General features: G+C 42.8%; 1 protein-coding gene across 2 annotated transcripts in view; it reads left to right on the forward strand.

Moving 5' to 3' along the window:
* The window catches only part of BEND7 (BEN domain containing 7), a 46,375-nt gene extending 32,791 nt beyond the window's left edge, over positions 1 to 13,584 (forward strand). The window contains exons 8-9 of one of the 2 annotated variants that reach the window (XM_057366448.1): positions 6,843 to 6,893; positions 11,659 to 13,584. In XM_057366448.1, coding sequence (XP_057222431.1) covers positions 6,843 to 6,893; positions 11,659 to 11,720 — 113 coding nt within the window. In that variant the 3' untranslated portion in view covers positions 11,721 to 13,584. The remainder of the gene's footprint in view (positions 1 to 6,842; positions 6,894 to 11,658) is intronic. The other variant, XM_057366449.1, reaches the window with a different exon arrangement.
* The last annotated feature ends 872 nt before the right edge of the window (positions 13,585 to 14,456 follow it).

The following is a 14,456-nucleotide window of genomic DNA, read 5'->3' on the forward strand; positions in this document are numbered from 1 at the left end:
CATCTGAAATCATTCTCTACAATGTTATTAATGCCAGGAGGGAAAAGCATAAGATGGAAGAAAATGAGAAACACCCAGACAGAAATAACACGGGGAGGAAAAAAGTGCAGATTATTCGGTAGCATAAGCTTCCCAGGGTAGAGAAACAAACCAYCACTGGCCTTAAAAAGGGTTTCTTGTATGTGTTGGGGGAGGGAGGACAGAGGGATACAAGATAATCTTGTTAAAGGCAGTGTCAGATTACTGGTGTTGTACAACAGGATTGCTTTCTGCCCCTTCCAAGGCTGCCTGCTGGCCTCCCCAGGAMAGGAGGGTGGAAGTAGGATGTCAGGCTACAGTAAAGTGAAGGGTGCAGTGCAGGGTGTGGGGAGCAGAGGGTCCTTGGGTTGTCTGCAGAAGATCCCTCAGGAAAGAGGATTGACCTAATTTTGTTTTGATTTTTATTTTCTTTCATCCTTTTTTATTTGCTTTTCTTCGTGCCTCTGCAGGATATTAATTAAAATGACAATGACATTCAGCTTTTGCTTTTCAAATGGGGCCACCTCTATCTCTGGTCCTTGCTCAGGATGGGAGAAWCTAAGCAAAGGATATTGTGTCCAAGCTAGAAAGACTGTGAAGGAAAATAAGTGAAACTGAGTAGTGTGCCAGAATCAGATAGGCTCCCCTGACTGTGCCTGCAAAGGGAAAGTAACTGGTTCACCTGTATATGGAGGAGTAGTGAGCAGCAGTGTTCCTAACAGCCCCTCAAGTTTATTTGCTGAAAAAAACAACCCTGCACAATACCTAGATTGGTAGAAAAGCTCTCTTTTTGTGCTCTTTACTGGCCAATCCCTGAAGTGCCCCAGTTTCTCTCTGATGTGGCCACAGCATGAAAACATGCTGTTTTCAGTGTGTCAGGAGCGTCTGAACAACACCATTGTTGCCACCTGCACCTTTCCATCCACTGCCATCTCTGGTGGCTGTAACTAACCCTACCTGACCTTGCACAGAAGAAGTTTCCCAGGCCTTTGTGACAACAAAACAGTAGATGGGAGCAGAGAGGCAGGAGCTGACAGCTGGCTGCAGTAAGGTCTTCATGCTGAAATAAGATTTGTTAGTACTTTTATGCTACAAATTTGAGCTTCTGGTATGAGGAGTTGACCAGGCAACAGATCCATCTATTCCCATGATTTTTTCCCACAATGGCTATTAGCAGATATGTGGGGAGGTCTGTAGGACTGTGGGTAGGATTTTGTGGTGTTTGGTACCATAGTCTCTCAGCCCTCAGCAGCTTTATCCTGATACAGAGTTGGTGATGATGGAATTATGCACAATTTATCTATTCATTGTTAAACCATACCAAAATTGTGTGTCATTTACAGAGACCAAAACAGGARGGGAGGGCAGACATAGAGGGAGAAGCTCTTCCAGGACTTCATTTTGTAAAACTTGGCTTTTAAGTGTCTTAAAACTATGGGACTTGCTCCACTAAGACCTGGGATTCATCACTCTTCTTCTGAGACTCATCCAGTCTGCCTATGGAGCAGAGGCTGAGCAAGTGTCCTATATCCATACTCTGATTATCTTTGAGTTTTGTCTCCTCTTGCTCATTGGAACATGCCAGCTGAGCTTGTGGGGATAGACTAAGGTGCCCAAAGAAAAATCTGAGCCAGCATTGATCTAACTGCATCCAAGACTTTCTGAACCAATGTGTCTCCCTGCTGCTTGATCGTATTATTTCTCTGCATCAGTTCCTGGTTTGTTGTAATGCATAGGCTTTATATGGAGAAAGCTTAAGATGATCCATTTATTTTAGAGGTCACAAGACAGCTTTTTAGTCAGCACTGTGTTGGGCTAAATTTTAACAGCAGAAGTATTTAAGAGAGGAGGAGCAGGCTTGTCATCCTGATTGCCTTCCCCCGAGCCATTCAGAACACATCCTCTGATGAGTTTTTCATTTCAAACCAGACAGTAAAACATTGCATTCATGAGCAGCCCTCTCCACTTTRTCCTGTGAAACGTTATTTCAGTCTGAAAACATAAATCCTGCTCTATTTTTCAATTACATCAATAATTTCGGAGAATTCTATCAAACAACTGGGGTGGATCTGTTTTTTGTAGTCCCTTTTATAGGGTGTACTCCCATGAGTGTTTCCAAATTAAATGAAATTACAATCACTGGATCATAGATGCTGCCCAACTTCAACCTTATTTACCATGTTTAGCTCATCTCTTAGAATTAGGGACTGAAAAAGCTCCTTATTTCAAAAGCTAATCAAAAAAACCACTTAAAAATTCTGCTTTCTAGAAAATAGTTCCCTCGTGTCGATTTTGAAAGGTTGTTATCCTAAGCCAAATAAAAATTCATTTACATTCTGAATCAATGACAATATTTTTCATAGCTGGGAATATTCTATTTTTTAATTTATTTATTTTGCTTCGGCTTTTTCTTAGTTCTTTTAGATTCTCGCCTGAGATCTGAGACTTGGGTAGGTTTTTTTTATTTGTTAGATCTGAGAATAAAGCTGCCGCTGCCATTAAATTTTTATTGGCCTTGTTCAGTCTTTTCAAAATTTCACAAGTTAGCTGTCACTAAGGGGAGAAGAGACTGCGAGGTTAATGTTACAAACAGATGTTATAATTAAAATTAAAGAGTATGATAATATTCTTCAGCCTTGACTACTGGTCCCATGTCATGCCAACAGCAGAGCATAGTGGAGCACAACTTTATAATGCCACGTCTGTCTTCCAGAAATGAACTGTTTTGGCGGATGGGATGGGATGCAGAATTGCCCTGGAAGGGAAGAAGTCAAAGGAAATGCATGAGCATAGGTTTCCTCTCTTACAGCAGCGTGAATTACAATGCAAATTGCCTCGTAATTTACGGTGCAGGACTTGCCCCAGTGTGGTCTCTTCACCCTGCAAAAGAGAACACGAGCAGGTGTCTGGTGGCCTTGCCAGTGGCAGCACAGAGGGAGACAGTCAGCCATTATCACAGAGATCTTAAAATGGGTAAAATCAGAGGGAGCTGACTGGCTGTTCCTGTCACCTCTGTGCACACACTGCATTCGAGCCTTTTGATTACTAAACTCCCATCCATTAATAAGCAGCAGGTCAGGGTTCACMCATCTCCCACAGTAAGTTCTTCCTCCCTTTTTATGTTTTGAAGAGCCCATGAGCCGTTATTCCATAGTGGCTGTCCATGGGAAAGCTGATACTGCGGGGGTAATMTGTAATAACAATAATATGTATATAACCACATGGTGGAATTCCTGGGGCTGTCCTGTGGAGGGCCAGGAGTTGGACTTCAATGATCCTTGTAAATCCCTTCCAGCTCAGGATATTCTGTGATTCTGTTCTGACACTGTCACAGTCTGTAGGTTAGGGGCTGTTCATGGCAAGTGATTACTTTGTGTATAACTTGGAACCTTTGSATTGCCTGAGTCCTCAAAGGAAAATACAGCGATGTTGGAAAGCATACTGAAAGTGTTCAGGCAAGATTCACTTAAATAAATTGCATGCCATGACACTTCRGCCTTGAGTTGTTGTTTAAAATTGCAGTACTTTGTTGCAGTGTAAAACAGTGGGGAAGAAGGAAAAAAAAGTTGGTTTTTTTTTTCCTGGAAGTACGCCTTTTCTCCCATGTCTTTGTTCAAACATCTGTTTCCATTGTTTTTCATGAGGTTTTTTTCTTTCTTTCTTCATCCTTCTGATTCCTCTGTCTGTGCTTTTGACACAATATCCACATGTTGCAAAAGATTGGGTTGATCTTTGCTTAGCAGTATACACAGGGCTCGGAAGGATGTAGGATGAAGTCCAACATGTGGTACAGTGTGTCTGTGGCCAGTATTTTAGATAAAAACAGCAATATTAAAATACTAACTGTTGTATTCAACTTCCTGGCCSTTAGCACATGTGTACTTCTGTCCAAAGAGCAAAGCAGCAAATGTACACTTAACAGACAAACATGTACCTCAGAAGCTACACAATTTGGGGGGAATCTAAGGAAATGAATACCAGGATTRTTTTGCAAGAGCTGCTGCACTCTATTTAAGCAAAGGACAGAGAAGAGGCTCTGAGTTCCCACAGTAGGCTCTCTTCCTGCTTGCCTTGTCTTGCAAGCTGGCTCAAGACAAAGTGAGGTTTGGCTGGCAGTCTGTGGGTGTGGTTGTGAAAGGCAAACCTTCCTTCCTTCTTGGAATGACATGTGAGAAGCTGGTGGTTTATGTCCATGCTATTAGGTCGAGGTGTTTGTCATTCCGGTGTCGAACTTCACCTGGAGCTGCAGTTACACATCCAGTTTCATAAAACAAATCCTGGCAGCTGCTGGGAAGAGTGAGTAGCTCTCTGGGCATCTGCTGTGCCCCCACTCCCTTTCTGGCACTGGCACAGGCATTCCTGTGGCCATGTTGTCAGTTTTTAACTGGATCTGATCTTGGTGACTGTATAAACATTTGTGCTGTCATGACAAACGAGGCTGAAACAATTGGTGGAGAGCTGAATCTCATCTATCAGTCTTCTGCCASATTAAAATGGCCAGGTAACTTCTGCTTCTTTAGAGTTGGAGACTGAAGTCCTTATCTTCTGAAAGTTCCTTGTTTCCATTTGTTTCTTCCTGTATTACTACCTTCCTCTGGGTTCTCTGTTAGCCAGGTATGAGAAGAGCAGTTAAGGCAGAAAGGTGACCACATCTCTGGAGCTACTTCAGGATTTGCTGCAGATTTCTAGAAAAGCTGTCACTAGRGCGGGCAGCCTGTTGGCACCATCCCTGATATTCAGAGGGCGAAGGCTCTCCAGTTCATTGTCAGCACTCAGATYGGGCTTCCCGCATTTTCATAGCTTGGGTCCTTCTCCCCAGTGGGCCAGATGTACTTTTGTCTCTTGCAGAATCAGCTGGTGCAGGTAGTTCTTCACCACATTGCTAGAAGTTGGCCTCAGACTGAYACTCCTGATTTTTTAAGCCATGTATATCCCGTTGGCTGAGTCTCAGCTGATCATTGCACCATGCTGTCTCTTTCCTTGCACATCCAGTCCATCACTGAGAGTCTGGTCCAGATTCTAACCAGCCTAGGTGACTTCTTCCCACTTAGTGAGCCACCTGTCCCTTCCAAAATTCAAGGTTTTCACAGTGAGCTGTACCAAGCACTGAATTTGTTTCTGCTTAGGATGCTGCCTTCTCAGAGAAAGCAGAAAAGGGTGTTGATTCCAGGCACCAAGTCACTTGCAAGTGTGTGCCATGAACTTGTCAGAGCTCTGCATTTAAACCTTCTGTGGGAGGAAAGCTGCCTGGCCTTAGGACTTTTAGTTTATGTTTTCTTTGGTCCAGTTAATTTTGCTGAGAGCATGTWACTGAGAGCATATAACTAAAAACTAACCTGACATCCAGGCATGTGGAGAGACAGCAGTCTCTTGGTCCAGGGATGGATAGACAAGGGTTAATGGATTACATTAGAAAACTGATGTCAATTAGGAGCTGGATTAGACATCATCATGAAGGCAACAACTCAACATCCTCATGTGCAGAGCCATGATAAAGCTGACCAGGACAGTTAGCTTAGTTCCATGTGGGAGGTGAACTGAGTTGCTCAGTGCATCTGCAGCCTTAGTTTTAATTCCTGTGGAGATTGTGCAGTAAATGGATTTCACTAGATGTATATCCACCACATTGACTGTGTACAATGCAGTTCGTAGGACAAGGGGTGATCATTTTAAACTAATAGAGGGTTGATATAGATTAGCTATAAGGAAGAATTTTTTTGCAGTGAGGGTGCTGAAACACTGGCACAGGCTGCTCASAGAGATGGTGGATGCCCCATCCCTGGAATTATACAAGATCAGGATTCTGATCAATCTGATCCAGTTGAAGCTCTCTCGCTGCTCRTTTCGGGAGGGTTGAYTGGGTGACCTTTAAGGTCCCTTCCAGYTCAAGCTRTTCTATGATTCAGTGATAATGGGYTTGTCTTGTATGACCACACCTCATTTGCTGAAGTGCCTTCAAAGATCTCATTGTGCTTCAAAGGCCTGAAATATCATGCAGCAGCRCCAAAAGACAAAGGTAATAGGATTTTGAGTAGGGATTGTGCAGGTTAGGCACTGATTTCCTGTTACACACCTTGACTTACTCAGGGTTCACATGCACGTCCTGGGTACTACAGCCTAACAAGTCCCTGCACATCTGCTGAGTGAAACAAGCTATCTCTGTGCATTCCCTTGGCCTCTGGCAAATACGAAATGAACAAATTAGGCTTTTAGCCTTCCTTCACTGTGGGCCAAATTAAGTCAAAAGCTCTTGCATAAGCTGTGGGTTGAAAGCACATGTGTATACACAAAGTAATTGCCAGCGTGGTTGCATGCTTTTTTAATTATGCTGGGCACCCACCTGTATCTTTGAAGCTAGTAAATCTGTCCCCTGCAAAATGAGCTTGCCTGTGGTCATGGGGAGTTTGGGTGCAGAAATGGGAGTGTTCGCCCTTTCCCTGCAGGCATCAGATGACTGTCGGAGGGTGGAGTTCCAGCCTGCAAGGCTCGTCATCCAAGGACTGCTGGGGACTTTCCCTGTGGCTTTATCAAATGATCGCAAACTCCTTTTATCATACAGATACCCTTAAACCCTAAAAAGAGCAAGTGTTACTACATCCCATTGCTGGCACAATTGCTTCTTAATACCCAACTCYCTCTTCTGAGTTTGCATTTTTATTATATGACCTTCTTCTCCAGGCAGTGAGTTTTTAACTGAACACTTGCAAATTGCAGCTGAGGAAAGTAGATAGAAAATGCAAAATCACTTTACAGTCTGTAGCTTTTTAATCGCATTCCCATATTCACTAAAAGTAATGAGATTTCTTGTTTATATTTGTAATCAGCAGAGGCAATTGACTGTGATGAGAAGCCGGACATTTCTCTACTACAAACAGGTAAAATGCATTAAAATTTTTATCAGTCTCCCATATGTGTTTTTGTTGATTTATGGCACAGAAGCACTTTTCARTAATCCTGACTTGCCATGTACAGCTGGGTAATTGCACACAGGACTCTGCTATCTAAAGTTTTGAATGGTCTGGGTTAAAAAACAAATGCATCAGAATCTTACAATTTTCCTCCCAATTTCATATTCGTAAAACCTCAAGGTCCATGGGAGCAGCTGAGCTAATAAGGCCCCTAAGTTACACTTCTTATACCAGAGAGGTACTTGTGCTCATCTCTGATATTTCTGGGAGTACTTTTTATCTCTTAACAGAGTTGTTGGTAGGGACAAACACAATAATTTGTAGTGTCAGTGTCACATCTGTTGAGTTGTCCAAGGTATTAGCCATAATATCTTGGACTCACAGAAGGATTGCAGACATGTTTACATGCTAGTTAAGTGTTAGTTTACTTATTCTTGAAGTGCAGCCATCCTGCTTTAAAAGCCTGACAGGTGCAATACAGCCGCTTGGGTGTGCAGCTGTGTAGACTGGGAAATAACATTCTTGCATGCTGTTGAATTTGGTGTTGAAATCCCCAGTCTCACCAGACTGATACGGAGTGAAATTTGAAGCACCCTACTATTAAGAGCTCGTCTATCAGTAGATGCCATGAGGTACAAGCTGAGCTGCCATCCTCTGAAAATCCAGTGAGGCCAGATTCTGGGGAGATGGTCATTTCCTTGCATTTCAGAGTCTAATTTCACTGAGATGCTGCCTCTTATCCCCAAAGTCAAATCAAAAGGAATGAGGATCTTGGGCAGAGAAGTAGCAGCATCAATCATTGTGTGGTTTTATGTTATTTTGTTTAACAAAGGRTGGTTGGAGATCAGTGATGTCATTGCTGTGAAGAGCAGCACAGGGCTGCTACTGGKTTTCTGAGCACATCACACAGTACCTGACAGCTGTGAGGAGGACGGGAGACTACTAGTGACCATCCCAGCATCTGTCTCYTGTGCCAGGGCTCCGTAATCTCTCTTGCACAAGGGCTGGAGAAGGAGATTTCACACCGTGCTGCAGTGTGCTGGAGCAGCAGCTGCCAGCCGTGGAGCGCTGTCGGAGCACGTGCAGTTACTAAGGAATAGGACCAGCGGAGCAGTTGGGAGGACAAGCAGCTATAGTCTGGTTCTGGCATGCACCCAGGGGGGGCTGGGAGCACACACTGCCTGGGAGCTGCCATCCTGCTTTCCTGGCCAGCCGCTGAACAATATTTCAGGGTATGGCTGTGATGAAAGATGCAGGAAGCTCTGCATGGAAAGGTCTCTTCCAAGCAACATCCTGTTGGTTTCTTTTATCAGGGAGGGAAGCAATTCCGCTGTGAGAGGACCCTAATAAAGGTTGTTAATGCGATGTAGCGTTATCTTTACATTGCTCCAGTGATCAYGTTAAGGAGCAGAATTAACAGTTTGCTGTACATTCCTTGGAGCACAGTTTGTGTAGTCACAACTCAGGTKGTACATCAGGGATGGAAATGAGCGTGCTGAGATGGTTATGGAAGAGAAGGCAACTCCCTTTCCACTCCAGATCACACTGCAGATCACCATTATGGTCTGCTTACTTGTACACCTTTGAGCATCCATGCATGCAGCTTTTGAGCTGAAATGCTTGTGTGCAATGYGTACTGCTCTGCACTACCTGTGGAAGGATGCCTAAATAAACCACGCTGCAGTTTGCACTGGGGGGGAGGCGATGCTCACAGGCYGTGAGCCAAGAGTTTGACTCACACCCATTATTATATGTGTGCCAGTGCCTCTTTGTAGGACATATCTGTGTAATATCATACTGTTGTTGGAAGCRGATTATTTAAAGTGATATACAGACAGYATAATGACAGTAATTATGAGACAGAGCCAAAGTATWGATGCTTTCTATCGAGGAATGTAGCAAAGAGGTGGAATATGACTTTTACAGGGTCTTTCCCTGTTTTAGTACAGCTGGTTTTATAATAYGGTGTTACTGACAGGTTCTTTAAAGAGAGTCTGCGTGCAATTTACTCAGCTGTCTTCTCTGTTTAGCTTGAAAAATCTTTGGGGAAAAGTCTCTCTGACTGTGTGTTTGTACAGTGCCTGGTGTGATGGGCCTTGGTTGCAGATGACAGCTAATATCAGATAAATTGTGGCCTCAGATATCAGAAAAAAACTCTTCCTCAAAAGGGTTGTCAAGCACAGATACAGGCTGCCCAGGGAAGTGTTGGAGTCACCATCCTGGGAGGCATTGTGTAGATGTGGGACTTGGGGACATAGTCATTGGTGACCTTGGCAGTGCAGGGTTAGCAGTTGGGTTTGATGACCTTAAGGGTCTTTTCCAACTTAAATGATGCTGTGATTCTGTGATCAGCAGTTAACCTGATGCTTTGGTACAATAAAACCAGAATGCATTGGATTGCTTGAGGGATCTTGCAGGAGACTGGATGGGGAGAAAAGATGGGGTACAGCAGCTGTCCTTGAACAACTGCTCTCTTGATCTTCAAAAACTGAACAAACTCATGGAGCAAAACCCCCCAGGAAGAATTATTTGAATCAGTGGTAAGCATTGGTACCAAAAAAAAGGGAAAACTCAGATGCCTTTAATCTGCCTTTCCAACTCTGTCAGTCCTGCCTGTGACACAGATGACATTATGAACGAGATCTGGCTTATGTGAACTAGTGATGCAGTAATGTCTCAATCTGCACAGTTTTGGATCACAGCCTCTAGCTGACAGTTCATTTGGGACACCTCAGTCAGAGGTGTGGTTGCTCTCAGCTCCTCTTCATCACTGCTGGGAAGAGAGCTGCTTCCAGAGGGAAGGTCAGGCTGGCTGCAGTCGTGCTTGGAGATGTCTCTCCTTTGGTGCTGGCAGGACCAGGCTCTGACTGCAGTTAATTGGTGCCAGTGCCCACAGTCAGGTCTGAACCAGCTCCCTCTGTGCCCACAGCGGCTAACAAAGACCTTAGCTTTGAGCAGAGCAGGGGGTGCTTTGTTTTCAGAAATGTCTTTTGGAACTCAAAAGCCTGGTAAAAAAATTGAAGCTGGTACATCCTCATAAAGCTAAGGAAGACATTTTTTCCAATTATATTTTAGCACTCCTGAGCAGAAATGATGCTCCTGTGTTAAAATCACCATCTACACTAAGAGGCCTTGGCTTTAAAGGCTATTGATTGAAGGGTGTTTAAAGTAAATTGGAAGAACTGTGGCAGTTAAACTTGCTGGGAACTTCGGTGCATTGACAGATAATCTCAAGAAAATACTAGAAGAATTGTCTCTAACAAATGTTATATCAAAGCTTAGGTCTTAGAGAGTTCCAGCTTTTGCATCTACCCAAAGCTGAAGGCTGTGTCCAGACCTGAGCTGAGACAGATCAGACAGCTCCGAGGGTAATTATCGTGGGCTGAGCAGAACAACTGATTAGTTTCTTGGWGATACAGGATACCTGGAGGGTGTGAGATAGATCTTTATCAAGATGAGGATGTGACAGCCTTTAGTCTTTCTATGTAAGTTGGTATTGTGAAAAGGTTCATCTTATTTCAGTGTACAATTTACATGAAGTGTTGGGATTTTGTGTTTTAAAAGGAAAACAGAAGGAAGGCACAGCCTGTAAGTAAATGTAAGCCAGCTGCAACACCCTTTCCTTGAGCCCTCATCTCAAAAATTGGATTGCAAAGATGTAGGCAGATACAAGACCATGAAGTAGCCCTCCTTACCCCTGCCTTGAACCACAGCCATGCTGAGAGTTTGTGTAGTTTCTCCACACTGGGGTTAATTTCAAGATGAGAAAGAATTTTGATATCCCTAACGGAAGCTGAAACACTAACATCCCAATCCTCAGGTCTAGGGGTGATACAGCTTTGTGAAAAGATGAGAGCAATCTCTTGGTAAAGAAACGGATGATAAGAAAACAGCAACAATCCAATTCTATATAGGTTGTCTCCTTTTCTCTTGAAATACAATATCAAGAAAACGAAACTTGGGAAAAAAAAAAAGCAAAACCTTTTCGGAAACCTTAAATATAAATCCTTTATTGTAATATAAATCTTTATCCTTTCAATGCGTGATTGAATGAGTCTTCCCTTTTCATTGGGGTCTATTTGTCTCTCAGGCTGATTGATGTCTGTCTTCTATTCGCCCTGTGTTCTTAGCACTCTCATCATAATTCTTCTGTCCATCTTTTCATTGTTCTGTTTAGAAAAAGCACATTCTTAAGGTGCTTTAAAAAAGATGGGATATAATCATACCGTGCACCTTTCATAGGCGCGTGTATATATATATATTTTTTTTTCTTCTATATGCATTTAGACCGCTGTGGAGTGGTGGGGTTTTTTTCCAAATAAGATCCCAAAGTATGTACTCAAGGTTTAAAATTCATGGGGTGCTTTTTTCACTTCTTCAGAACCATAACTTCAAAGGGGTGAGAATCGCAGTGCAGTTTGTGCTGAAGACTAATGCAGCGCTTTACATCTGAAATGGGCTGCACTGTATGTTGTGTGAAAAACTTGGCTGGCAAATTTCGTATTCAAAAAAATCTATTTAATTTGCTTTTCTTTAGCCAATTGAGCTCTAGTCTAAATGGAATCCAGCAGCACTGCCTGTGTGCACACCAGCAGTTCAACCCCATCCCTAATTAAAGTTAAAACTCAAATACATAATTTCCATAATCCTAAAATACTATTTTTTTTATTGCAAATTACTGATACTTTAAATTATTTTTAAACTGATTTCTTCAAACTCTTTCTCCCTTCAGGTAACCTTTTCGACACCACAACAGACCATCTGATAGACACAAACCCAGATTTTTCAGTTTGAATTTCACATCCTGCGTCAGTGTTCTTAGTGGATAGAAACATCCTCTCCTTTGAGTAATGTTCCTGCAAGCTCRGCACAAGAAATTCAGCATACCACAAGACATGGGCATCCATACAGTTTTCCTTAAAAGTTTATGTTGTTTCCATGCATTTTCCATGTAACCTCAAGTAATGAAACCGCCAGATTGCTTCACTGTTCCTCATCTTAATTAAAGATGATTTCCCTCCACTTCCAACACATTACTGAATTAGCAGGGTACCCACTCTGAGSTTATTCTTTTGCCCATGTTTCTCCYCCATGATTGTATTTTTCCACACGATTGTATGCTTGCCAGCAGTGTTTCACCTTAAAYCACGCAGAAGTGGTGACTTTCCATCCAGGGACCAGGGTGGCCTCTCATCCACCGTGAACCCTGGGGGTCTGATGAGCATCTGACTTAGTGAAGCTCTTTGCTTCTGCAGACCCACTTTTCCTTTCCTGGCTGCTGCGGTACCAATGACCAGTCACTCAGAGCTCTGATTAGAAAGTTCTTACTGGGTTTAGGACGAAATAAAGCAGGATTTCTCCCAGCAGTGCCCAGTTTCCTAGTTAGAGCAAGGAGAAGCTATTCCTCAGACAATTTTCCCTATGTAGTYCTAGTGGGATGGCTCTTGCACATCTTTGTAGTGCARATTTCTGGAGGTGGTCATTTCCCCYTCACCGTTGCCCCARCTTGCTCTACCACCTCAATCTTAAAAYGTATTAATTTTCTGATTTCCAAGAAGAGGGTCTGCTCACTGTGATTTTTCAACCACTGCCCTTGGCAACAATGCTCACCTATTTTAAAATAGTCACCTTTTACCTGGGGCTGTATTGATATCTCAGCAGATAAAATGAGTGAATTGATCAAGAAATTKCACTACCCTCTTAGACGCTGATAGGGTCGGTCCTTTCAGGTCAGGGCTGAGGTAAAACTGTTGTGTGGCCCTCCCTGCAAACCTTCACTTCTGCACCTTTCATCAGCACTAAAYTCACTTTAAAAATGTTGCTAAAAAATCTGGAAGGTCTTACCTGCAGCACCCATCTATCACCAGGTAGTTTGAGCATGTTTCCTACAATTCGAGGGAGAGCTTGCTAGAGCCTTTGCCACTGTGTTTCCTTTCCCTGTGTGTATCTTATCTTAGGTACTTTCTTTTTTTTTTTAACTATTTGGCCTTTGAGTGTCTCAACAGAAGTGCTATTACAGCGTGGGATGGTTTTCAAAATACTCAACCTCTTTTTTAACAGTCCTAAAGCCTRTTTCTCAGGTGTCATGGAATACTCACAAATAACACTGAAGCCAACATGAACGGTTTGTTCTCTTGGCACCTGAGAAACCAGGYTCCCAGCCCTTCCCCACCCACTTTCCATGGACTTTTAGGAATTCTCTCTGAAACTGTGGAATAGATTGAATGTGCACTGCAAACCTTAAATTTTGAGTCTTTCCTTCCTTTGTGGCTTGGAGTTGCCTGCATTGGGCAGGGGGCACCAGTCCGTYGTGTTGTAACCTTTCAGCAATGAAATCAGCGTTTTGTAAATTTGGAAGATTGCATTTGTGTTTACTTACTGTGACTACTGTTCAGACTTTCTTCAGAAATCTTTTTATAGGGTTTATTAGAGAGAAGAAAAAAATCATTCCATATTTAGGTAAAAATGTCTCAATCTTCTGTATATATGTTTTATTAATATGTAAATATTTAGATATTTTTAAATTACTATGTTCTTAATAAAGCGACAAGGGACTAGTTGTGAAATGGTGTATAACATTGTGTCGTGTTACCGATCTCTGGGAAATCCTCTTTGTCAGTTCAGAAAAGAAAACCTACAATAAATAACTTTAATTGCATSTGCGTGCATTCCTGTGTTCTGTGCTGGATTCCCGTATTTTAGAGGAATTACCTTGCAGTCAGTGGACTCTACACAGGAAAACACTAAAAGTTAGCACCACAATACTGTTCTTGCAGCTGTCTCAGCCAGAAACCACACTGCCTTGCCAGTCACAACAACATCTATATCCAATCGCGTAATAACTCTTGAGTATTAAGTACTGATATGCTTGAAGTCTAATTTTAATTGAATTAGGTGCCTTTATAATCTGCACTTAAAAGGTTAAGCTCTGCTTCTATGGAAACAACACACAGGAAGGACAAACCAATACTCATAGTTTGGAGTAGCTGCAGATATATGCTTGGTAATTCATTATCACACCCTCATCAAATGTTTAGCCTTAGAAAATACTTCCTGCAAAAACATGTTCCTGGTAATCTTCCATCAATTCCAAAGAGCCAGTGAAGTGAAGCAGTGGCTCACCACACCTTTTCAGCTTTATACAAGAAGCAGTATGGAGAAACTGCTGGTAAAAAATCCCAATGAGAGGTTTCTTCACATTTCAGTGGCTGCCTGGATCAGCTGAAGCCCGTGCACATCCTGCATCTGTGTGGTGTGACAGGAGCCAGTGCAGATCCTCCCCTCTGGGGAGTGCTGAAAGCATCTCTGTAACARATCACAGAATGCTTTAGGTTGGAAGGGACCTCTGAAGTTCCAGCCCCTGCCATGGGCAGGGATATCTTGCACAAGATGAGGTTGGCCAAAGCCCCATCCAGACTGCTCTTGAACACTTCTAGGAATGGAGCATCCGCAGCTTCTCTGGGCAGCCTGTTACAGGGSCTCATCAACCTCATTGAAAAATGTGTTTTCTTAATATCTAATCCAAACCTG

Source organism: Malurus melanocephalus, unplaced genomic scaffold (genome assembly GCF_030028575.1).
Source record: "Malurus melanocephalus ecotype Western Australia unplaced genomic scaffold, MMel_1.1 scaffold_65, whole genome shotgun sequence".
Classification (NCBI taxonomy): domain Eukaryota; kingdom Metazoa; phylum Chordata; class Aves; order Passeriformes; family Maluridae; genus Malurus; species Malurus melanocephalus.